This window comes from Triticum urartu, chromosome 4, assembly GCF_003073215.2.
Source record: "Triticum urartu cultivar G1812 chromosome 4, Tu2.1, whole genome shotgun sequence".
Lineage (NCBI taxonomy): Eukaryota > Viridiplantae > Streptophyta > Magnoliopsida > Poales > Poaceae > Triticum > Triticum urartu.
In genome coordinates, this window is record NC_053025.1 from 151,156,954 (window position 1) to 151,183,235 (window position 26,282).

General features: G+C 42.6%; 1 protein-coding gene across 1 annotated transcript; it reads right to left on the bottom strand.

Moving 5' to 3' along the window:
- Positions 1-3,830: 3,830 nt before the first annotated feature.
- On the bottom strand, positions 3,831-14,632 carry LOC125551176 (clathrin heavy chain 1). Its single transcript, XM_048714333.1, has 30 exons — positions 14,439-14,632; positions 14,083-14,287; positions 12,869-12,957; positions 12,675-12,753; positions 12,430-12,557; positions 11,962-12,060; positions 11,770-11,878; positions 11,510-11,589; positions 11,200-11,427; positions 11,047-11,112; positions 10,403-10,519; positions 9,859-10,056; positions 9,626-9,742; positions 9,472-9,531; positions 9,259-9,345; positions 9,100-9,183; positions 8,876-9,010; positions 8,735-8,797; positions 8,559-8,663; positions 8,351-8,463; positions 8,010-8,262; positions 7,784-7,920; positions 7,423-7,701; positions 6,307-7,309; positions 5,687-6,172; positions 5,397-5,567; positions 5,129-5,314; positions 4,722-4,844; positions 4,540-4,650; positions 3,831-4,453 (listed from the first exon to the last, which is right to left on the bottom strand). Exons 1-30 carry the CDS (start codon positions 14,481-14,483, stop codon positions 4,262-4,264), a joined length of 5,148 nt encoding a protein of 1,715 aa, XP_048570290.1. The 5' UTR covers positions 14,484-14,632; the 3' UTR covers positions 3,831-4,261.
- Positions 14,633-26,282: the final 11,650 nt, after the last annotated feature.

A 26,282-nucleotide genomic window follows, 5' to 3' on the forward strand; every position in this document is an offset into this window, starting at 1 on the left:
TCAAATAACAACTCATGTCTATGGTTAGGAAACTTAACCATCTTTGATCAATGAGCTAGTCAAGTAGAGGCATACTAGTGACACTATGTTTGTCTATGTATTCACACATTTATTATGTTTCTGGTTAATATAATTCTAGCATGAATAATAAACATTTATCATGAAATAGTAAAATAAATAATAACTTTATTATTGCCTCTAGGGCATATTTCCTTCAGGTGCATGTTAAGGTGTGATTAATTTTCCATGTATGATGGCTTGATGATTTGGCATAGTTGCATGTTGAGAGAATTAAAGTTACTGAAGCATGCATGGTGACATGATGAGTTGGCATAGTTGCATGTTAATGTAATTGAGTTAGTGGGGATCAACTATTTAGGTATACTAGCAATGTGCTCGTGCATTGCAACGGATCAAAATATAATAATACATGTTCATGAATTTGAAAGAAAAAACACTCTAGCTTTGGTATATATCACTAAAAATATGTTAGGTTTCACTCAAAATGTATTCTTTGTGGCTATTTGGATGAGGTGAGGGTGTGGTTGGTTTGAAGAGATTTTTCTCCAAATCAGAGAAGAAAGGTGGGGTCTTGTTGCAAAAATGCTACTTACTTCACATCCGTTGGATGCAGATGAGATGGTCTGAATTGACGGATGACAGACACACCATCATCACTAAGTGAGTCTTTTATAGGATACGAAGTTAGAGTTCAATTAGTATTCGCATGAGGATGATGATCAAATGTGTAGGCAGGCCTATAATATGTGTACTTTTCTAAACGGGGGAAATGAAAGGAATACTAAAATAAAATCAAAATAAGAAAAAATTCTAAGTAAGAATGAATTAGTGGCATTGGTTTACACTTTAAGAAGAAGAAAAAAATGTAAAATGAAACAAATAACGACAAAATTTGCACAAAATTAACACCAAAATTGGGCTTTTTTCAAAATATGCAGGAATAAGCATATAATAATGGAATTTACGCACAGAAAAAGAAGTTTCCAAAGAAGAAATAAATTAGTGGCGTTGGTATTTTACACAAAGAGAATTAAATAAATACTAAAACAAAATAAAATAATAATAATTAAGAAAATAAATTGGTGGCATTGGTATTACCCTTTAAGAGGAATATGAAAAAAAACAATGACAAACTTTGCACTCCATTCACGTAGAAATTACATTTTTTTATCATATGCAAGAACAAGCATATACTAGTGGATTTTTTGCAAAAAAAAGTTTCATAACGGAATGAATTAGTGGCATTTGTATTACTCTTAAATAAGAAAATAAATAAAAATAAAATAAGAAAGTTTTCTAAGAAAGAATGAATTAGTTGCATTGGTATTACTCATTCAGATGAAAGAAAATGAAAAAAAAGAAACAAATAATGGAAAAAATTGCACATAATTTACATAGAAATTGCAATTTTTTTATAATGCAAGAATAAGCATATAATAGTGAAATTTTATTAAAAAAACAAGTTTCCTAAAAAAATGAATTAGTGGCAGATATAAATAAACAACATATAAAAAATTTGCACATGATATTGCACTGAAATTACACTTTTTAAATATGCAAAGAATAAGTATATAACAGTATAATTTACATCCATATTGTATAATACTTGCTATATACAATTCTACTCATCCAACATCCAAAAATACCCATTATGAAAAATCCCCAAAAAAATAAAAAGCAAAGCAAAACAGTTTTGCTAAAGCACATCTAGATGTGCCATAAGTATTGCACATCTAAGTCCTATGTCATTGATCTTACGTTGAGATTCGTGTGGATATTTTCTTTTTCTTTTTCCTTTTCTTCTTTATGCATGATTCACTCACTTAGATGTGCAATAACTAGAGCACATCTAGATGTGCTCTAGACACACCCCAACGCCTCGAAAAGGCAATGTATACGGGGCAAGTCAAAAATTCAGCCTAAGAAAAAGTCGACTTACCCCAAAACGAGGGCAAGTCAAAAATCGGTTTGAGAAGCTATAAAAGAATACAAGGAAAAAAACATAAATCTGAACAAAAGAATCAACAATAGAAAATCGACTTACCTAAATTTAAAATTAGGCAACTTACATGTAGGTAAAATGTGATTATTATTTTGATTCCCCCATGGTATGTGAATGCAATGTCCCCTGCACTGTATCTAGTTTTGTTACGTGTCCCGACTAGTTCCAGGCTCTATCGATCATAGTCAGTCATTCATCACCTTCATTGACTGACTCCATATAAGTTACTCGACTTGTGGCAGCCCTTCTCGATTGCAACTTCTTACCTTTCACATGTTAAAATAAATGGAATGGGCCAGGTTAAGTTCGGTCAATGTAAATGGACCCACACCACCACAGGGTCAAGAAAACAATTCGTATTGATCAGGGACGACACCTTTGGCTGATCATCCCATAATCATTTTTTATACCACTTCATGTGGTCTATGATCAATAAAGTCTAGCTATACCTCTGAAAAAACAATTCGAATCACCCCAAGGATTCTCAACCAGAGCCGCCGCCATGAGCTTTCCTAAGCACCGTTGCCTCCGTCTCCCTCCTCTTTTCCGTCCGACGATACTGATAAGGTGGTTGCGGTGATTGCAGGTTTAAATAAAGTTTCTTTAGTGTATCTCTGCTTGATGACCTTTGATTTGATGCTTACAAAGTGATCGAGAGTTTGTGTCTCCAGATCTGTTGGTTCTAACGCCGGCCCTCAAACCATTTAGACCAAGTGGTCTGGACATGTTTTGCAATTCAACACGGGTCGGTTTGCCGACTGGTCCGAGCGCGCGAGCAAGGAGACCGTGACGGCCATGGTCGCGGCGAACCCCAACTTTGTCGTCGAGCAGCAGACTCTACAAGGCCACCAAAGCTTAAGTCGTCGCTCGCAACGTACAGGCGGCGCAACCAGACACGGGGGCAGCGCAACCAGACACGGACGCTGGCAGTTGCGCATCCTACGCGCCGCCAGACGTTGTTTTGCCGTGTCGATGGGACGACGAGCGTATTTGGAATTGATTGTGCAGAATTGTTTCAAACCTGTCGATGTCTCAATGGGTACCGCCGCCAGTTGACATAGTCATGGTCAATATTGAGGAGGTCACCACACCGGAATTAGCTGAAGCACCAGCGCTCCGTCGACATTTTGTGGGTACCATCTTTGCTTCAGATTGTCTTTCCATCATTCAAAGGATTCATTCTCAAATAGCGGATCGCTCAAGCATTGGAACGGTAATCTCCGATATCAAAGTTTTGGCGGGTCTCGTCTAGTCTCTTTAGTCATGTTGATGGTTTGTCACGGATCATACTTAGTGCAGTTGTGTGCTTATTCTAATCACTTTTATCACGTGTAACGATCTTTTTTCTCACCTTCAGAAGAATGAAACTCTGATCGAGGCCCTATTCTTATTATGATGATTTGGATATTGAATTGCCTTTGACTGATTATTATTATGATGATAGGGTGTTTTCTCCGTTCGGTCGGCTTGGCCAGCCCGGAAGTAATACAAAGCGCTATCAGCTTTCGACCCGAGTACAGTAGGAATAGTTAACCAAAGGAAGAACGCTCTTGATACATTCTAAATGTATACTTTCTGTGATCAATAAGCTGACATTCTCTCCCCAAAAAAAGAACTTCCAAGCTCTTCGCGTATCATCTTTGTCCAGTTTAAGCTTACTACGGCTGGTTACAAGTACAGTAAAGACGAGACATCATCGCCACCGTCAAATAATTTTCATCCAACGTCCAAATGGAGCAAAAGATCCAAGTTTGCTCAGGAGAACTGCTGACCACTAACAAAATACAGATACAAATACACCGTGTCGTTCAACAAAAGCATTCTTCCAGGTACAAAACCCAAACCTCTGAACACAAAGTGTAACATATAACATACAGGCAGTGTTTATGTTCACGGGTGGCAACACCAACACGGAGGAGTGTACACCCAAAATGTCTTAGTCTTTTTATCACACAAGCTATACAAATGGTACCAGTCTTCCACCTCTCATTCTTCAGCTGGAACCTAATCTCATCCTCATCCTACCCGATCATAATATATAGCAACCAGTAAATTTACTCTACCTCGGCTAGAAATATTGCTCGCCAAAATTGCCCTGGTACCAAAAGAATATTAACTGAAACAACCAATAGCCCAAATCAATCTACAACTTGAAAGATACCTTTGGGATCCTCATGCTCCCTCTGTGTAAAAAAAGACTGAAACAATCGACATCATCTATGTTCTTCAAAAGCCAACTCAGTAGTTTCCCATTGGAGGCATCCCATATGCCGGCATCGGACCAGGACCCATCGGAGGCATACCCATCCCACCCATCGGAGGCATACCCATCCCGCCCATAGGAGGCATACCCATGCCGCCCATCGGAGGTGGACCCCCCATACCAGGCGGAGCAGGCAAGGCGAGAGGGAGCAATTGAGCGTACATGTTCTGTATAACAAAACACAACTTGTCATGCTAACTGCTTAAGAACAAATAACAGGACACTGAACAAAAAGAAGAGCGCTTTATATTACCTGCTGAGCAACAACGTCCTTCTCTTCCTGCTCTTTGGCTTTTTCTTCTTTCTGCGATTCAATCCTGTCCTTCACCAGGTCATCTACCTTGCTTGTGTACTCACGGATGAACTGCATACATAGCAAGAATGCTATTATAACAAAACTGAACATTTCCAAACATGCAAACAGACTTAATATACCTGTAATAGGTAGGGGAAAGCAAAGTCCAGCATGTTGTTTGTCCATGCAAGCTCGAGAGCAACATCCGCACGAATCAAGTCGTAACAAATGAAGAGGCAAGAAGCAAAACATTCTTTCTTTCCCTGCAATAGTCAGAGATGCTTACTGATTAGAAATGCAATACTGCACAGACAACACTGGTCTACCAAAACAATGAAGGTCAGATTAGTTCTTAATTTGCATGTTTCTTGGATTTATCTACTCTTAGCTAGTTGATATGCACAGGATGCAACACTCAGAATTGGGAATCTTAGAAAGGTGATCACAGCACTAAAACCAGCACGAAAGAAAATATCTGCTGCAATTATCTAAGAAGGCAATAATATTAGCACAGTTTGCGCACTCATAAAATGCTTTTTTCACTAACCTGCTCGATGAAATAGACAAGTAAATCCTCCGACAGCTCACGGTCACCAGACTGTGAGCATGTTTCCATGCAATCCTTGTACATGTTGTCTTTTTTCGATAGGGCAATAGATTGCTTCCATCTGCCAGCTTTCTTGTAAATGTAAGCAGCAATCCTCCTCATCTCAAGCAATTCATGTTTCTCAAGCTGATCAAGAGTTAAGAAACTGATTATAAAAACAATAACGCCATTAACAAGCATTACATATTCGTCTATTTATTTACTGTACCTTCTGGGCAAGACCTATCTGATCAAAGTTATCATGCATGTCAACCGACTCACGGAGCCTCTCATAGTCCTCCTCCTCAACATAAAGCTCATTCAATGCTTCATTGACAGCAGAGACATTGTTGCTCTGAACAGCAACCATGTATGGTTTCACAAGATGCAACTGACCAGCCTATAAATGGAATAAAAATAGTTCAGACTTCTAGATTAGAACATAAAACAGACACACCAGTAGAGACCCTTCCCATAATCATCCCATATACGACATTAAATATTCATTTTGAGGCAAACCTTGCGCATTATGTCTACAACTCTTGTGTGATCCAAGCGAAGCGCAAGCACATTGAGAAGATCATTGATGAGATCAGGGTGTTCTTGCAAATAGAAGTGCACAGCCTTGTAATATATCTCAACATTTGCAACCTTAACAGCAACATCCTTAAATTGCATATGATCCCATGCATCTGGAGAATGGTTCATAATAGTGGTAGCAGCATTGTCAAATTCATCATATTGGATGTATAGGTACATAAGCTCTTTCCAGTGTTGTTGTTCATCACAAGCACGGATAAGCTTAGGAATATTCAGCCGGGTGGAGAAAAGCTTGATGTGTTCCATGAGCTTCTCAGGGCGGTATCTAGCATAAAGGACTCCAAGTTCTGTAAAGATGCCCATGTGCGCACGCTCAAGTCCAAGACCACTCTCCATGAGAGAAATAAGTTCATTGAAGCATCCTCTGTTCTGATAGTATTCACTCACTTCTTCCAAGTCATCAACCTAAACAAAACAAGGCATATCAGAAAGAACTATATAAAAGTGCCTCAGGACTCTGAAGATTTTTTTATAGAACTAGAAACATGTGTTGAAGCATAATTTTGTTGCTTCGCAGAAATTTTCTAGCTTATATATACCTGAATGATGATATTGAGACCGCATATTTGCGCTAGACGGAACTCCTCAGCATCAACACAGGCAAAGCAGACCTCCTTCCATGTTTTAGCGCTGTTAGCCTTGCGAGCAGCATCTACAGCTCCTTGGAACTGCTTCAGCTTGACCAAGGTGACAGCCAACTTAGCCCAGTTAGAGATGAAGGCATAGATGATCTTTGCAGCTTCATAAAGTTCTTCATCGTAAAGCCGGTCACCAACATTTTGGAGATTAGCAACATTTGGCATAAGAATAAACTCTTCAATGTCGCTAAGCCTATCAATCTTCGCATATGCAAAGATGAGTTCTCCATCGACTTTGGGCTCCCTTGCCTTTTGCCTTACCATCAGCAAGTACTTGACAAGATCATGGTATACATCAGCTTCCTCAGCAGCACGGATGACATCAAGGAAATGTGTTGCGTCATCTGCACGGATGAATGACTCAATTGCTTCACTGACTAGACCTTCACGCAACTGGGCCTTGGCAACCTGGCTCCAAACAGCATCTTCTTCAACACGGAATGCAAACTCTTCAGCTCTTTCTATGCTTCGGATGTTATCTAACAGAACATCGACGGCCTGAACATTTAAGTTGAACTTCTTAAATATGGCAAAAGCCTCCTCATACAGTTGTGCCTCGACAGCTACTTCTCCGACAGCAGGGCCATCAAAGTTGTCCAGTCTGTTAACATAGTCCATGACCCTGGATGGGTCTGCCTTAATGGCTGTCAAGATGAGCAGGTTCTGAAGATTAAAGTTTCCACTGAATGCAGAATTCTGGAGGACAATCTTTTCAAGAAGTTCAATCAGCTCATGCGGGAGGTCAGCTTCCATGAAAGCCTTAACAGCAGCAGAAACTTGCTCAGGGCTCTTGCTTTCAGGCAGGGCCGTAGAAACAACTTGGTCAATGAACTGCCTTCTGTATTCATTTTCAGGCAGTAGAACTTTATCCCAAAGATCACCATCCATTCTTTCAACTACATACCTGACAACTCAAAACATTGGACTGAACGTGTAAGCAATGACGCAACAGATATAATGATTCAGAAAAATAACATATTTACATGGCATCAAAAGGACAATAAACCATAAACATACCTAGCTTGCAGCTTGAAAAGTGAGTTTTTGTTAGTGACGCTAATAAGTTCATCATCACATTGTCCACGCCTGTAAGCAACAACAGCAAGTGTAGGATCCCGCTTTTCACAGTATTTACCAACCACACGAGAGTCATAAAATGGATTGGTAGTAAGGAAATGCTCTGGGTTGTTGTTGCTATCGATGATAATTTTCCCAAGAGCATTATGGACATGCACATCTTGGCTACCCTCGCTCACTAAGTGCTCCAAGAATTGTGTAAGCAGACGTAAGCGGTTCCTGATTAAAAGATCAAAGAAATGAGACCAGCTAAAAAGGCAGGCATATGCAAAGTGTACAGAGACAATGATTAGAATGAAACCTCTTCTCGCACTCGTCAACTAGTGGTTCAATGGGAAGGAGAGAGCGGACAGATAGAATCAAACCCTTAATGAAATCTTCAGGGCACTCATCATCAAGTAGCTGCCCCACTACCAATGGAGCATTCCCAGGGTTAACCTACAAACCAGATAAAGGGAAACAGACATTAATATAATGAGTATATCAGAAGAAGTACTAAGATAAACTAAGTTTGAAGAGTTACATACCTTCTGTACATAGCCTTCAATATACCTGAGCATGTTATTTGTGTACAGATAGTGAGTCAGATCTGGAACAAAACCAAAGCGGTCACAAACATTAATCAGTGGGCGGGCATCAGGTAGTTTTGCTTCCATCAGAAAGTTCTTTGTCTTCTCAGCATCATAGAAATTAGACTCTCTGGTTACACGCTCAACTTCTTTGATTTGTCCAGTCCTTGCAGCTGATTCTATGTACTTGAAGTGGATATCTGGATCCTCACTGTTGGATGTAAAGAAATATGATGTTTAAGTGTGCTACATTAAGAAAACAATGGTGGTTGAAAGATATCATCAACTGGGCTAAATACCTGGAGCTCAAATAGGATCCCAAGAAAAAGTACAGGCCCTCATAAGATTTAAATTGCTCAAATAGTTTTATGCAACCATCAACACCTAGCTGCTCAGAGTATTCTTTGGCGGCCTTCAGATTTGTTACAGGATTGGAGATGATTAGAATCGATAAGAAAGAAGAACAAAACCACAAGAACGAAAGGTAAAGGAACACAGAAAGATTACCTGCACAACTATTTGAAGGTTTCCTCTCAGATTGACCAGTAGAAGGTCTTTCATGCACTCTAGTGCCCATTCTTTTGAAAGGGTTCCAAAGAACTCAACGAGGGCCTATGAAAGGAAGTTGTTAAAAGGCCAGGTAATAATAAATAGACAGTCAAACATAACTGAAGAAAACAAACCTGTGGTTCAATGGCGTGGGTATTTACAATGACACGTTTGATATCAGGCAACTCTGCATAGTGCTGTATCACAATACAAGACTTGTTAAACTGCAAGACAATGAGGATAGATCACAACCAAAACCATGCAAAGATACGGACCTGGAGGGCTCGCAAGTACAAACCAGCCTTTTCACACAGTTGAGCAATGCGTGGGCGGTCGTAATGACTGAACATACCGTTAGCAAGGATGGCATCAGCAACATTAGGGTAAGTCACCAAGTTGATCTCCAAAACCTAAAATAAATTCAAACAGAAGCTACTACTGAGTAACAGGGAGGTCTATATTGTAAAGATTCACAATTAAATAAAAACTAAATGCTGACCTTGGTTTGCAGAAAAGCATGTTCTTCCAAGTTTGGTTTCAGAACATCCAGCAGAAAAGCTGTTGCCTCCCGTATCATATTTCTCTGTTAACAAAAGACGCATAAGGCAGGATGTACAACCAAATTTCATAGTAAAAAGGAAAAAAAATATAAACCTACCTGAAGGAAGAGATCGGTTATGGTATTATAATCTAATGGACAACCACCCTCCATTTGTGACATCATGAGAGCGAAATTTACAGCTCCCTGGTAAAGAATATATAGGATATACACAATTAGGCAAAGTCACATAAAGAATAAACCCCACAACCAGGTACCAAATGTTTCACCACAACCCAGTTTGTCTTTAAAGGCCTTAAACAATCTTATTACCTGTGGATCTGTACGTAGGATGGTCTGGAGGAGGAAAAGGTAATCGGGAGTGTACCCAACCTGGAAGAGATAATTAGACAGCACAGTCAATGTTCAAGCTGAACTGGCTACTACCTACCAAAAACAAGAATTCAGCAGTACCAACGCAATATACCTGCTTTGAATATATAAGGATCTTGTCAAACTCCCTCCTTTCGGCAAAAGCAGCAACGACTTTAGGTGTTGCCCTAGCCTTTATGTATATTTTCAATGCAAGGTCATTGTCTACCGTCTACACCAAAGTACCGATTGGATTAGTAAACAATCCAGACACAGGCAGCGAATGAAATTTACTGACGCACGATGAGATTTGTGCAATCAACAAACACAGCAGAGCACCCATGTTACCTTAACAAGATCTCCTAGCTCTTCACTGCATTCCAACTTATCTTCTGCCAACCAATTTTCCAGAAGGTTCTTTTTGTTCTGATTGACAACAAGTCGAGATAACTCAAGGGACTCGTAAGCATTGAGCTTCCCTCGAGTTAGCAATGTGCCAAAGTACTGCAACAGTGGAGGCGTTTGCCCAGCTTGAACAGGAACACTCTGCATTTGATGAACACAAATCACATGTCAGACAAGCATAACCTACACTTTCCAGCGAGGAACAGTTAACTATGAAACATTTCTATTATGTGGTAAGCAGAACCCATTGGCTTAAATTAAAGAAAAAAAACGGCCCTAAGCATTTTAGCACAGCAGTCTCTTCGCTGGAAATTTCGTAAGAGCAGGATGATCTCTAGGGTCAGATATCAAGCACACTTTGTAATTCTGACAGTTGGGGCTATGAAGAATGCCTGGCTCATTGAGAAAGTATAAATGTAGGAAATGAGCTGTGAAAAGGCGGTGAATTCACATTAACAGCTCATGGGCAACAAGAACAGGAAGGCACCTGAAATTTTGCAACAGTCTCAGGGGTTCGCAGAAGACCCTGAGGGGATTCTGCAGCGAGCTCCGCCGCTTCCTTGTATTTTGTTTGCGAAAACAGTTCCTGAAATCTTTGCACAACCTGCAATTCAGAATAACAAAAAGTAGTGGTTAGTCCCTCTACACATCAAATGAGATAGGCAAGTGTAAGAATGGAATATTCCTTGAATTTTAAATCCAATATGAAGAATTAACATTAACATGGCTGCAAGCGAAACAGTACATGTGGTGTTTGTGAGCCACTAAAATACCCACAGCACAAGCACATTTATAAGTTATTAGTACATTCAGAAGTGCTCATTCAGAACTGCATAAACGTTCAACTTACAGAAAATGGTTACTGGAACAAGATATACAAGCAAAAAATGACGTGACATTCAGAAGTGCTTATTAGGCAGGAACATAGGTGCATATTGAGAAAATTGCATAAGCATGTCGGCACGCGCTCTTATGGAACATAATGATACTAGCACATAGTTAAATGATCTAGCAAGGAAATAATGATTCAACTCGTACAAAGACATGCAAAAATAGAAGCATGGGCAACAATCAAGAAAATTATGCAAATGTAAACATCATTCAAAAAAGCATAGTAGTTATGGAGCTTACCAAGTTCTCCGCCCCAGGAAGGTTAGCTCTTTTGGCAAGATTCACAGCTAGCTCAAGGTTATTTAACTGCATGAACCAAAATGTATTAGAAATTTAAAAGGAATATCTAAAGTATGCATCAGCAGAAGAATTTATGAAATGCCAGAATCATACTTGGCCGCTGACAAAAGGCACAACAGTCGCATCATTAACTGTGGCATGTAAGACCTGTCCTCTTCTGTTGATGGCATAAAATCCACCGGTTGTAGAAGACTCTGCTGTCAAGAATATAGGATCTGGACTGATTCTATTTCTATAAACTGCTGCGGCAGTTTCCAAGTCATACACAAACAAAAGGCCAAGCTTCGTAATTACATAGACAAGTCCATACTTTTGAGAGATCTGTAATAAAGAAGATAAAACGAGTTAGATATATGTGATATCTAACAGGGTATACTACATGTGGGACCTAAAAGATATACACCTGCATGGCTACAGGAAAATCATCCTGAAAATCTGGTGGGAAGAAGAGATCGGCTTGCTTCTTGGAAAAACCAGGTTTCCCTGCAATAAATGATTTGGAAAGGTAAAAAAAGAGAATGACTAACAGAAAAAAAATCACTTGGAAAGGGTAGCCTGTAAGGAAAAACATCGGTGGATAGATGACATACTGCCACATTTACAAGACTGGAATGCAGAAATAATGATAATCAAAAATAGAACATGGCGGTTCTTTATGCAAACCTGGCTGAGCCCCCAGTTCAATAACATGTAACTTAGAAGTAATCTGTCCAGCATTAGTTGCCTTCGAGGCAAAACAGATGAGTGTTGATGGATTCTCGTTGCCAGGAACCTGGACAGGAGAAGTAAAGCACCGTTGACAAATACTAGAAGTGAACTAATAATTATAACCTCCACAAACTAATTGATTAATACCTTAAAAGTTGCAAAAGATGCTGCATGGGCTTCAAGTGCCTGGCTACGCTGCTGATCAACAGAGAAAAGTTGCATATTTCCCTTCACCAACTGCGGCCTCTGCTAGGTGAAGTAGAAAGCCCATGAATATAAGAAGCATGCATAACAAAGTACCATTTACTCAGTGCATATATCAGCTGCACCTGTAGCTCAACATAGCAGACTAGATACTTGGAAATTTGTGAAATCGTAATTATACTCCCTCTTTAGTTCTAGATACATCCCTTTTTATCCATTTTGATGACAAGTATTTTCGGACGGAGGGAGTAGCATTTAACACCAAGAATAGTCAAACAACCAGAGGGACAGAACAGACCATAGCAGGAAGGGACACAACCAGAATTTTGATCATCATATCACATTCAATTACAGAACAACAGTGCATCAGGTTATGATGATGCTAATTAAGAATGATCTTTGCGAGCATACCTCAGGAGCACCAGGTGCAATTCCAATAAGCACAAGCCACTTCTCTGCCGGGTCACAACGGTAGTTAATGATCTGATTATTGGCCAGATTAGCTGTCCTATCAAACATCTTGGTGGGTTCAGAATCTCCTGCATTCCAACATCAGCAAGCAATAATTATCTTAGTTCCTATACATAACAGTGAAATCATGCAAAGCTGGAAATGGTGCTTCAGCAGAGAACAGCTGTGATTTGTCAGATGAGTACCTTCAATTGACCAGTGATAAACAGATGTCTGTGTTACCAAGCCCAGCAACTTGGGGGTGATCCATTTCCAGAACACAACCTGTGATTGTAGACAAGAAGACATGTCAGATAATATGTCAAGTAAGATTGCACATAATCAATTAAATAAAATTACCAAATATACTAGATAACTAGAGAAGACTTCGAAACTTCACCTGCTCAGGCATCTGGTGCGACTTTACTTTTGTTTTAGCTTCAATATTGAAGATCTGCAGGTGATCCTGCGTCGTTCCAGCTATTTGGGCTGCAAAATTTTGCAAAAACTTGTTACTGCTATTTGTAAACTCCGTCATATTCAGATTGAGGTGAACAGATGGTAAAGGCTGACTCTGAAATATGCAGTTCTTATAGATTATTTCCCCATCAAACATATAGCAGCAATACACTATGCTGTCGATGTATAAAGCAGTCATTCCAACTTAACCAACTAAAGTAAGACTGATTATGAGAGAACAGTTTCTTGCCACTATCACTTTGCTTGCATTTGAGATGTCAAGGAAGCATGTTACACAGAAAAACACCATAATCATTTATCACATCAAATGGGTAGATTAGTGTACGGTCCAGAACAAATGACTTCAGTTTTATATTCAAAGCTCCACCCCATGACAACAAGGGGGCATTTCTTTAATAAAAATAGATAGTAAGCAACTACCGTAGAGCCAATTTGTGGAGAAGGCATCAATTCAATGAGAACATCGGCAAAAAAAATACTCACAATTAGATATTAACTCTAATAGGCCCCCATCCTAGGGACCAAACTATGCTCAATCGAAGGGATTCAATGTTTTGGCCATGGTAACATTATCAACATAATAGATACATTCTTCGAATCCTAATCACTTGCAGGCACATGTAAACTAAGATCTCATTAGAGAACTGATAAGCATATATCATTCACTTTTAATCTAAAGAAACTTTGGGTGTGTGATCTTTCATTAGAGGATGTGCTGTACTAATTATAAAACGCATCTAATCATCGAGATTTATCATTGAATTTCACATAATAGATGACCAACCTATTATTGTGTGCTCTGCATACTAGCAGAATGCAAGTATCAATATCAACATTTAGGCTCACAACTTCCCAAGATCATCCGAACAGTAAATGTGTTACTAAAACACACACAAAATGCAACTGAGACGCAAAACTACCAGATGCCAAGCTAAAACTTGATCTCAGTTAAGCAAATCCGTAGCCCCCCTCCCAAGATATGTGTACTGAGCTGAGATGGAAGCTGAAATCGTCGCCCAACTATTCCAGATCCCAGGACGCGGTGACTGGACTAGGATGGCAGCAGTTGTAGCACGGGCGGTCATGAGAATGAGATCCCGTAGAGCTCGTATAGAGATCTAGTGAGGCACATACCTTTGAGCGCGAGGACCCTGGTGTTGGGGTTCATGAGCGCGGAATCGGCGGTGATAGGCCTGCGGAGGGGCTGGCTGGGCATGGCCATGTCGATGATAACGACGCTGTTCTGCGGCGAGGTCTCCCTGACGCAGATGTACCTGTCCGACTCCATGGTGACATGGGTGAAGGTGACGAACTGTGGCGCGATCCCCAGGCTCGTCAGCTGCAACAAGCAACAAAGCCACCGCCATGGCGGCCATACCAATCAGTAAGTCGCAAGGCCTAGCTAGTCCCTCCTCAGAGATCTGATCTGACTTCCGAGAGAGAGAGAGAGAAGAATGATGGACGGGTATATGCGATGGTGCTGTAGTTACCGTGAGCGCCTCACGCATGGCGATGGGGGCGTTGGCCGCCGCCATGGCGGCAGGCGGCGGTGGCGAGAGCTCCCTGGAGCGAGACGGCGGGGGAGGGCTGGTGGTGTGTGCCCGTGGTGTTGGAGAGATCGGATCTGAAGAGGGAGGGAAGGAGGGGGTTGGAACCAACGGGGGAGAGACGATGCAGTGTTTGGGAATTTTAATTAGTCGTGGAGGTGGAGGGTGTGCGTTGGAGGTGTTTCCCCGATTAGTCCTCCGCCATCTCTCGAATAACTGCGAACGCCATTTAAGTCACAACGCACCTACTGATAGACTTCTTCATGGCGAAGTATCTTTCGGATAATAAAGTTCGTCATGGTGAAGTATCTTTCTTTTCTTTTTTTATTGATCTTTTTAGGGGATTCTTTTTTGATTGATGATGATAAGTTCTCTTTTCTTTTTCATTTATTGCGGAGAAATGATGATAAGTTCTTCACATAGAAGTAACTTTATTTAGTTACCTAATAATGTTGAGAGAGTTCTTCAGCCAACGGTGAATGGTAACAACTTAAGAAATATTTGTTGTCAAAAAAAAAATATTAACGATGGATCATAAAGCATTTCACAATATATATAGGACAATTAAAATTGAACACCATCACCAACATTTTAGTCGTTGGGTCATAATTCCTTCCAAGCCTTTAGATGCCTATGTAATCCGGCATCAGCCTTCAAATTTAGGCCAAAAAACTGAACCACGTTTGTCTATCCCACGCACTCGGTGAATTTGGCCATCAGATCACGTGTAGAAAAAACGATATTGATAATTGGTTGTAATTGCCTAGCTCTTGTTAGTTCAATAAACCTTGAGGTCACTTAAGGGAAATTGTTGCTTGCTACACCCACTTGCACTTGGAGGCCCAACAACTTCCTAGTAGAGAGGAAGCAAGCCTTTTTTTACGCCATTGTCGGGGAGTTAAGGTAATACTAGCGAAGAAAGCTATTGTCAACCTCCTAGTAAGGCCAAGCTTTTTTCTGGAGCCATTACCGGGGAGCTGTCATCACAATCACAGGTCCTACACTCCATTACTTTACTTCCTTGTTATCTATTTTGCTTAGTTACTTTTTCTTTATCGTGCTAGATGGAAATTTCTGATCTTCTCAAAGGTACTACATACTTTGGGCCTATAAATAAAGAATAGGTTAGTTGGCTATGCTCATCAAATGCTAAATATGATTTGAATAAACATGGTGAAATTCATAATTCAAGTATGAAAATGATAAGTTGGTAGCTAAGAATCTTATGGAGGAAACTACCTTAAAGTTTACTATACAAATAATTACACACTTGATGAAAGTATTATTCTTAATGGTGATGATATGTTAGTAGGCACTATTGGGGATGATTTTGTTATGCCTACTAGTCATTATGATGATCATGATTGGGGAGATAATTATGAAAGTTCTTGTGACATTGAAAATTTATTTGGTACCAATGATGAGCCTATATTTGATCGCAGTAATTATGATACTACTGAAAGTGGGTTTGAAGAGGTCATGACTTGTAGAAAGAATCCAACATGTTTAGAGAGTGTTCAATTTTATGAAATTATTGATAAAGGTGGTTTTGGAGAGGTAGTGACTTTAGCTAAGGTTGATCCCACAATTTTGGAGGATAATACAATCTATGTGCATATGGATCATGAGGAAAGTATCCTAGGTGATAGCCATATTATTGAGTTTGATCATGATCCCACATGTAATTATTATGAGAGAGGAAAATATCCTAGGTTATGTAAATTCATGTTATTAAATTACCTCTCTTTGTGTTGAAAGCTTTAAAGTTGCATTATTCTCTCTTGCCTATGCTAGGGATTGCTTCCTCTAATAATTTGTTGACTTATAAGATGCCCATGCATAGGAAGTGGGTTAAGCTTGATATATGCCTTTTGATGCTCTCTTTTATTCTTAAATTCCTATTTTCATGTGAAAACCATTGAAATCTTAAGCCTAGCTAAAAGGCATTAAAGAAAAGTGTTTGTTGAGAGGCAACCTGACGGAGCTAAATTCGATACATCTCATGTAGGGGGGCCCAAACTAAGAGTCTAGAGATGATGGTAATGACTAACGAGGACACGAGTTTTTACACATGTCTGAGCTCTTTGAAGAGATAAAACCCTACATATGCTTCTGTTTTATTGCTTTGGGATGGAGTATAAAGTACAGATGGTCTACTTTGAGATTATTGTCTCTAGATGTATGATCTGAGATGTCTAGATTGTGTTCTATCAACCAGCCCAGCCTCGACTTATAAGAATACCGAAGGCCTAGGATTACAGGAGTCCCATAATAAAAAGAAGACACATTCGTGACATTATAACCCGAACGAGAACTTTTTTTGCCATGGATGTGACACTTTCATGACGATAATTCATAATTGTGACAAAAACATGTATCATCATGGATGTGGTGGGCTCCTACTTTTGTGACAAAAAATGACTTTTCATCCTGGGCGGGTTGGGGGCGCACCTGCATGGCATTCTTTTGGCCGTCCATGACGTAAAAAAATCATGGTAGAAGTGAGGGCGAAGAAATTTTCGGGGATTTCCTGGAATACGGTGGGTGGCTGAGCCCGAGCGATGCAGTGATTGTTGGAAATATGCCCTAGAGGCAATAATAAATGGTTATTATTATATTTCCTTGTTCATGATAATTGTCTATTGTTCATGCTATAATTGTATTATCCAAAAACAGTAATACATGTGTGAATACATAGACCACAACGTGTCCCTAGTGAGCCTCTAGTTGACTAGCTCGTTGATCAATAGATGGTTACGGTTTCCTGACCATGGACATAGGATGCCATTGATAACGGGATCACATCATTAGGAGAATGATGTGATGGACAAGACCCAATCCTAAGCCTAGCACAAGATTGTGTAGTCCGTCTGCTAAAGCTTTTCTAATGTCAAGTATCTTTTCCTTAGACCATGAGATTGTGAAACTCCCGGATACCGTAGGAGTACTTTGGGTGTGCCAAACGTCACAACGTAACTGGGTGGCTATAAAGTTACACTAAGGGTATCCCTGTAAGTATCTGTTGGGTTGGCACGAATCGAGACTGGGATTTGTTACTCCGTATGACGGAGAGGTATCTCTGAGCCCACTCGGTAAGACATCATCGTAATGAGCTCAATGTGACTAAGGGGTTGGTCATGGGATGATGTGTTACGGAACGAGTAAAGAGACTTGCCGTAACGAGATTGAACAAGGTATCGGTATACCGACGATCGAATCTCGGGCAAGTGCTATATCGATAGACAAAGGGAATCGTATACGGGATTGATTGAATCCTTGACATCGTGGTTCATCCGATGAGATCATCGTGAAACATGTGGGAGCCAACATGGGTATGCAGATCCCGCTGTTGGTTATTGGCCGGAGAGATGTCTCGGTCATGTCTGCATAGTTCCCGAACCCGTAGGGTCTACACACTTGAGGTTCGATGACGCTAGGGTTATAAGGAATAGATGTACGTGGTTGCCGAATGTTGTTAGGAGTCCCGGATGAGATCCCGGACGTCATGAGGAGTTTCGGAATGGTCTGGAGGTGAAGATTTATATATGGGAAGTCCAGTTTCAGTCACCGGAAAGGTTTCGGGGTTTATCGGTATTGTACCGGGACCACCGAAGGGGTTCCGGGGGTCCACCGGGAGGGTCCACCTACCCTGAAGGACCTAATGGGCTGTAGTTGGGTGGGAACCAGCCCCTTAGTGGGCTGGTGCGCCCCCCAAGGGCCCAAGGCACCTAGGGTTGGAAACCCTAGGGGGGCGCTGCCCCCCCCGAGGGGCCGCCGCCCCCCTCTAGATGGATCTAGGGGGTCGACGCCCCCTCCCCTTCCCCTATATATAGTGGGGGTTTTGGGGCTGCCAGGGACACGAGTCTCCCTCTCTCTTGGCGTAGCCCTACCCCTCTCCCTCCTCGTCTCTTGCAGTGCTTGGCGAAGCCCTGTTGGAGTGCCATGATCCTCCACCACCACCACGCCGTCGTGCTGCTGCTGGACGGAGTCTTCCCCAACCTCTCCCTCTCTCCTTGCTGGATCAAGGCGCGGGAGACATCACCGGGCTGCACGTGTGTTGAACGCGGAGGCACCGTTGTTCGGTGCTTAGATCGGATTCGGCCGCGATCTGAATCGCTTAGTGTACGACTCCACCGACCGCGTTCTTGCAATGCTTCCGCATCGTGATCTTCAAAGGTATGAAGATGCACTCCCCTCTCGTTGCTAGTAAGCTCCATAGATTGATCTTGGTGATGCGTAGAAATTTTATAATTTCTGCAACGATCCCCAACAGTGGCATCATGAGCTAGGTCTATGCGTAGTTTCTATGCACGAGTAGAACACAAGTTGTTGTGGGCGTCGATTTTGTCAATTTACTTGCCGTTACTAGTCTTATCTGGATTCGGCGGCATCGTGGGATGAAGCAGCCCGGACCGACCTTACATGTACACTTACGTGAGACAGGTTCCACCGACTGACATGCATTAGTTGCATAAGGTGGCTAGAGGGTGTCTGTCTCTCCCACTTTAGTCGGATCGGATTCGATGAAAAGGGTCCTTATGAAGGATAAATAGAAATTGGCATATCACGTTGTGGTTTTGGCGTAGGTAAGAAACGTTCTTGCTAGAAACCTATAGCAGCCACGTAAAATTTGCAACAACAATTAGAGGACGTCTAACTTGTTCTTGCAGCATATGACGTGTGATGTGATATGGCCAAAAGGATGTGATGAATGATATATGTGATGTATAAGATTGATCATGTTCTTGTAATAGGAATCACGACTTGCATGTCGATGAGCATGACAACCGACAGGAGCCATAGGAGTTGTCTTAATTTATTGTATGACCTGCGTGTCAATGAAAACGCCATGTAATTACTTTACTTTATTGCTAACCATTAGCCATAGTAGTAGAAGTAATAGTTGGCGAGACAACTTCATGAAGACACGATGATGGAGATCATGGTGTCATGCCGGTGACGATGATGATCATGGCGCCCCGAAGATGGAGATCAAAAGGAGCAAAATGACATTGGCCATATCATGTCACTATTTGATTGCATGTGATGTTTATCATGTTTTGCATCTTATTTGCTTAGAACAACGGTAGCTTAAATAAGATGATCCCTCGCAATAATTTCAAGAAAGTGTTCCCCCTAACTGTGCACCGTTGCGAAGGTTCGTTGTTTCGAAGCACCACGTGATGATCGGGTGTGATAGATTCTAACGTTCAAATACAATGGGTGTAAGCCAGATTTACACACGCAATACACTTAGGTTGACTTGACGAGCCTAGCATGTACAGACATGGCCTCGGAACACGGAAGACCGAAAGGTCAAACATGAGTCGTATAGAAGATACGATCAACATGAAGATGTTCACCGATGATGACTAGTCCGTCTCACGTGATGATCGGACACGGCCTAGTTGACTCAGATCATGTATCACTTAGATGACTTGAGGGATGTCTATCTGAGTGGGAGTTCATTAAATAATTTGATTAGATGAACTTAATTATCATGAACATAGTCTAAAAACCTTGCAATATGTCTTGTAGATCAAATGGCCCACGCTAATGTTGCCCTCAACTTCAACGCGTTCCTAGAGAAAACCAAGCTGAAAGACGATGGTAGCAACTACACGGACTGGGTCCGTAATCTGAGAATTATCCTCATAACTGCCAAGAAAGCATATGTCCTTGAAGCACCGCTAGGTGATGCACCTGTTTTCCCAGCAACTCAAGACGTTATGAACGCCTGGCAGTCGCGTAGTGATGATTACTCCCTGGTTCAGTGCGGCATGCTTTACAGCTTAGAACCGGGGCTCCAAAAGCGTTTTGAGCAGCACGGAGCATATGAGATGTTCCAAGAGCTGAAAATGGTTTTCCAAGCTCATGCCCGGGTCAAGAGATATGAAGTCTCCGACAAGTTCTACAATTGTAAGATGGAGGAGAATAGTTCTGTCAGCGAGCACATACTCAAAATGTCTGGATTGCACAACCGCTTGTCTCAGCTGGGAGTTAATCTCCCGGATGATGCGGTCGTTGACAGAATCCTTCAGTCGCTCCCACCTAGCTACACGAGCTTTGTGATGAACTTCAATGTGCAGGGGATGGAAAAGACCATTCCTGAGGTATATTCAATGCTGAAATCAGCGAAGGTGGAGATCAAAAAGGAACATCAAGTGTTGATGGTGAATAAAACCACTAAGTTCAAGAAAGGCAAGGGTAAGAAGAACTTCAAGAAGGACGGCAAGAGAGTTGCCATGCCCGGTAAGCCAGTTGCCGGGAAGAAGCCAAATCATGGACCCAAGCCTGAGACTGAGTGTTTTTATTGCAAAGGAAACGGTCACTGGAAGCGGAACTGCCCCAAGTACTTAGCGGATAAGAAGGCCGACAATACCAAATGTATATGTGATATACATGTTATTGATGTGTACCTAACCAGCGCTCGTAGTAGCTCCTGGGTATTTGATACCGGTGCAGTTGCTCATATTTGTAACTCAAAACAGGAGTTGCGGAATAAGCGGAGACTGACAAAGGACGAGGTGACGATACACGTCGGGAATGGTTCCAAGGTCGATGTGATCGCCGTCGGTACACTACCTCTACATTTACCTACGGGATTAGTTTTAAACCTCAATAATTGTTATTTAGTACCAGCTTTGAGCATGAACATTGTATCTGGATCTCGTTTAATGCAAGATGGCTACTCATTTAAATATGAGAATAATGGTTGTTCTATTTATATGAGAGACATGTTTTATAGTCATGCCCCGCTGGTCAATGGTTTATTTTTATTTAATCTCGAACGTGATGTTACACATATTCATAGTGTGAATGCCAAAAGATGTAAGGTTGATAATGATAGTCCCACATACTTGTGGCACTGCCGCCTTGGTCACATTGGTGTCAAACGCATGAAGAAACTCCATACAGATGGACTTTTGGAGTCTCTTGATTATGAATCATTTGACACGTGCGAACCATGCCTCATGGGCAAAATGACCAAGACTCCGTTCTCCGGAACAATGGAGCGAGCAACCAACTTATTGGAAATCATACATACTGATGTGTGCGGTCCAATGAGTGTTGAGGCTTGTGGTGGTTATCATTATGTCCTTACCCTCACTGATGACTTAAGTAGATATGGGTATGTCTACTTGATGAAACACAAGTTTGAGACCTTTGAAAAGTTCAAGGAATTTCAGAGTGAGGTTGAGAATCAACGTGACAGGAAAATAAAGTTCTCACGATCAGATCGTGGAGGGGAATATTTGAGTCACGAATTTGGCACACACTTAAGGAAATGTGGAATTGTTTCACAACTCACGCCGCCTGGAACACCTCAGCGTAATGGTGTGTCCGAACATCGTAATCACACTCTATTAGACATAGTGCGATCTATGATGTCTCTTACTGATCCACCGCTATCATTTTGGGGTTATGCTATAGAGACTGCCACATTCACTTTAAATAGGGCTCCGTCGAAATCCGTTGAGACGACACCGTATGAATTGTGGTTTGGGAAGAAACCTAAGCTGTCGTTTCTGAAAGTTTGGGGATGTGATGCTTATGTCAAGAAACTTCAACCTGAAAAGCTCGAACCCAAATCGGAAAAATGCGTCTTCATAGGATACCCTAAGGAAACTATTGGGTATACCTTCTACCTCAGATCCGAAGGCAAGATCTTTGTTGCCAAGAATGGATCCTTTCTAGAGAAAGAGTTTCTCTCGAAAGAAGTAAGTGGGAGGAAAGTAGAACTTGATGAAGTATTGCCTCTTGAACCGGAGAGTAGCGCAGCTCAAGAAAATGTTTCTGTGGTGCCTGCACCGACTAGAGAGGAAGTTAATGATGATGATCATGAAACTTTAGATCAAGTTGCTACTGAACTTCGTAGGTCCACAAGGACACGTTCCGCACCAGAGTGGTACGGCAACCCTGTCTTGGAAATCATGTTGTTAGACAATGGTGAACCTTCGAACTATGAAGAAGCGATGGCAGGCCCGGATTCTGACAAATGGCTTGAAGCCATGAAATCCGAGATAGGATCCATGTATGAAAACGAAGTATGGACTTTGACTGACTTGCCCGATGATCGGCGAGCCATAGAAAATAAATGGATCTTTAAGAAGAAGACAGACGCGGATGGTAATGTAACCATCTATAAGGCTAGGCTTGTCGCTAAGGGTTATCGACAAGTTCAAGGGGTTGACTACGATGAGACCTTCTCACCCGTAGCGAAGCTGAAGTCCATCCGAATCATGTTAGCAATTGCCGCATTCTACGATTATGAGATATGGCAAATGGACGTCAAAACGGCATTCCTTAATGGTTTCCTTAAGGAAGAACTGTATATGATGTAGCCAGAAGGTTTTGTCGATCCTAAGAATGCTGACAGGGTGTGCAAGCTCCAACGCTCAATCTATGGGCTGGTGCAAGCATCTCGGAGTTGGAACATTCGATTTGATGAGATGATCAAAGCGTTTGGGTTTACACAGACTTATGGAGAAGCCTGTGTTTACAAGAAAGTGAGTGGGAGCTCTGTAGCATTTCTCATATTATATGTGGATGACATACTATTGATGGGAAATGATATAGAACTCTTGGAAAGCATAAAGGCCTACTTGAATAAGTGTTTTTCAATGAAGGACCTTGGAGAAGCTGCTTACATATTAGGCATCAAGATCTATAGAGATAGATCGAGACGCCTCATTGGTCTTTCACAAAGCACGTACCTTGACAAGATATTGAAGAAGTTCAATATGGATCAGTCCAAGAAGGGGTTGTTGCCTGTATTGCAAGGTGTGAGATTGAGCACGGCTCAATGCCCGACCACGGCAGAAGATAGAGAAAAGATGAGTGTCATCCCCTATGCCTCAACCATAGGGTCTATTATGTATGTCATGCTGTGTACCAGACCTGATGTAAACCTTGCCATAAGTTTGGTAGGAAGGTATCAAATTAATCCCGGCATGGAACACTGGACAGCGGTCAAGAATATCCTGAAGTACTTGAAAAGGACTAAGGATATGTTTCTTGTTTATGGAGGTGACGAAGAGCTCGTCATAAAGGGTTACGTCGATGCTAGTTTTGACACAGATCTGGATGACTCCAAGTCACAAACTGGATACGTGTATATTTTGAATGGTGGGGCAGTCAGCCGGTGCAGTTGCAAGCAAAGCGTCGTGGCGGGATCTACATGTGAAGCGGAGTACATGGCAGCCTCGGAGGCAGCACATGAAGCAATCTGGATGAAGGAGTTCATTACCGACCTAGGAGTTATTCCCAATGCGTCGGGACCGATGACTCTCTTCTGTGACAACACTGGAGCCATTGCCCTTGCCAAGGAGCCCAGGTTTCACAAGAAGACCAGGCATATCAAGCGTCGCTTCAACTCCATTCGTGAAAATGTTCAAGATGGAGACATAGAGATTTGTAAAGTGCATACGAACCTGAATGTCGCAGATCCGTTGACTAAACCTCTTCCATGTGCAAAACATGATCAACACCAGAACTCTATGGGTGTTCGATTCATCACAATGTAACTAGGTTATTGACTCTAGTGCAAGTGGGAGACTGTTCGAAATATGCCCTAGAGTCAATAATAAAATGGTTATTATTATATTTCCTTGTTCATGATAATTGTCTATTGTTCATGCTATAATTGTATTATCTGGAAACAGCAATACGTGTGTGAATACATGGACCACAACGTGTCCCTAGTGAGCCTCTAGTTGACTAGCTCATTGATTAATGGATGGTTATGGTTTCCTGGCCATGGACATTGGATGTCATTGATAACGGGATCACATCATTAGGAGAATGATGTCATGGACAAGACCCAATCCTAAGCCTAGCACAAGATCGTCTAGTTCGTCTGCTAAAGCTTTTCTAATGTCAAGTATCTTTTCCTTAGACCATGAGATTGTGAAACTCCCAGATACCGTAGGAGTACTTTGGGTGTGCCAAACGTCACAACGTAACTGGGTGGCTATAAAGGTACACTACGGGTATCCCAGAAAGTATCTGTTGGGTTGGCACGAATCGAGACTGGGATTTGTCACTCTGTATGATGGAGAGGTATCTCTGGGCCCACTCGGCAAGACATCATCGTAATGAGCTCAATGTGACTAAGGGGTTGGTCACGGGATGATGTGTTACGGAACGAGTAAAGAGACTTGCCGTAACGAGATTGAACAAGGTATCAGTATACCGACAATCGAATCTCGGGCAAGTGCTATATCGATAGACAAAGGGAATCGTATACGGGATTGATTGAATCGTTGACATCGTGGTTCATCCGATGAGATCATCGTGGAATATGTGGGAGCCAACATGGGTATCCAGATCCCGCTGTTGGTTATTGGCCGGAGAGATGTCTCGGTCATGTCTGCATAGTTCCCGAACCCGTAGGGCCTACACACTTAAAGGTTCGATGACGCTAGGGTTATAGAGAATAGATGTACGTGGTTACCGAATGTTGTTTGGAGTCCCGGATGAGATCCCGGACGTCACGAGGAGTTCCGGAATGGTCCGGAGGTGAAGATTTATATATGGGAAGTCCAGTTTCAGTCACCGGAAAGGTTTCGGGGTTTATCGGTATTGTACCGGGACCACTGAAGGGGTTCTGGGGGTCCACCGGGAGGGTCCACCTGCCCCGAAGGACCTAATGGGCCGTAGTTGGGTGGGAACCAGCCCCTTAGTGGGCTGGTGCACCCCCCAAGGGCCCAAGGCGCCTAGGGTTGGAAACCCTAGGGGGCCGCTGCCCCCCCTAGTTGGAAACCCTAAGGGGGCCGCTACCCCCCCCCCCCTGAGGGGCCGCCGCCCCGGGGGCCGGCGCCCCCTCCCCTTCCCCTATATATAGTGGGGTTTTTGGGGCTGCCAGGGACACGAATCTCTCTCTCTCTCTCTTGGTGCAGCCGTATGTTGGGGAACGTTGCAGAAAACAAAAAATTTCCTACGGTTTCACCAAGATCCATCTATGAGTTCATCTAGCAACGAGTGATCGGATGCATCTACATACCTTGTAGATCGTGAGCGGAAGCGTTCAAAGAACGGGGATGAGGGAGTCGTACTCGACGTGATCCAAATCACCGGAGATCCTAGCGCCGAACGGACGGCACCTCCGCGTTCAACACACGTACGGTCAGCGTGACGTCTCCTCCTTCTTGATCCAGCAAGGGGGAAGGAGAGGTTGAGGAAGATGGCTCCAGCAGCAGCACGACGGCGTGGTGGTGGTGGAGAAGCAGTACTCCGACAGGGCTTCGCCGAGCTCTACGGAGGAGGAGGAGGTGTTGGAGGGGAGAGGGAGGCGCCAGGGGCATGGGTCCGGCTGCCCTCCCTCCCCCCTCTATATATAGGGTCCCCAAGGGGGGGCGCCGGCCCTGGAGATCCAATCTCCCAAGGGGGCGGCGGCCAAGGGGGGTGGAGTGCCCCCCAAGGCAAGTGGGGCGCCCCCCCACCCTAGGGTTCCCAACCCTAGGCACAGGGGGAAGGCCCAAGGGGGGCGCACCAGCCCACTAGGGGCTGGTTCCCCTCCCACTTCAGCCCATGGGGCCCTCCGGGATAGGTGGCCCCACCCGGTGGACCCCCGGGACCCTTCAAGTAGTCCTGGTACAATACCGGTGACCCCGAAACTTGTCCCGATGGCCGAAATAGCACTTCCTATATATAATTCTTTACCTCCGGACCATTCCGGAACTCCTCGTGACGTCCGGGATCTCATCAGGGACTCCGAAAAACTTTCGGGTTACTGCATATTCATATCCCTACAACCCTAGCGTCACCGAACCTTAAGTGTGTAGA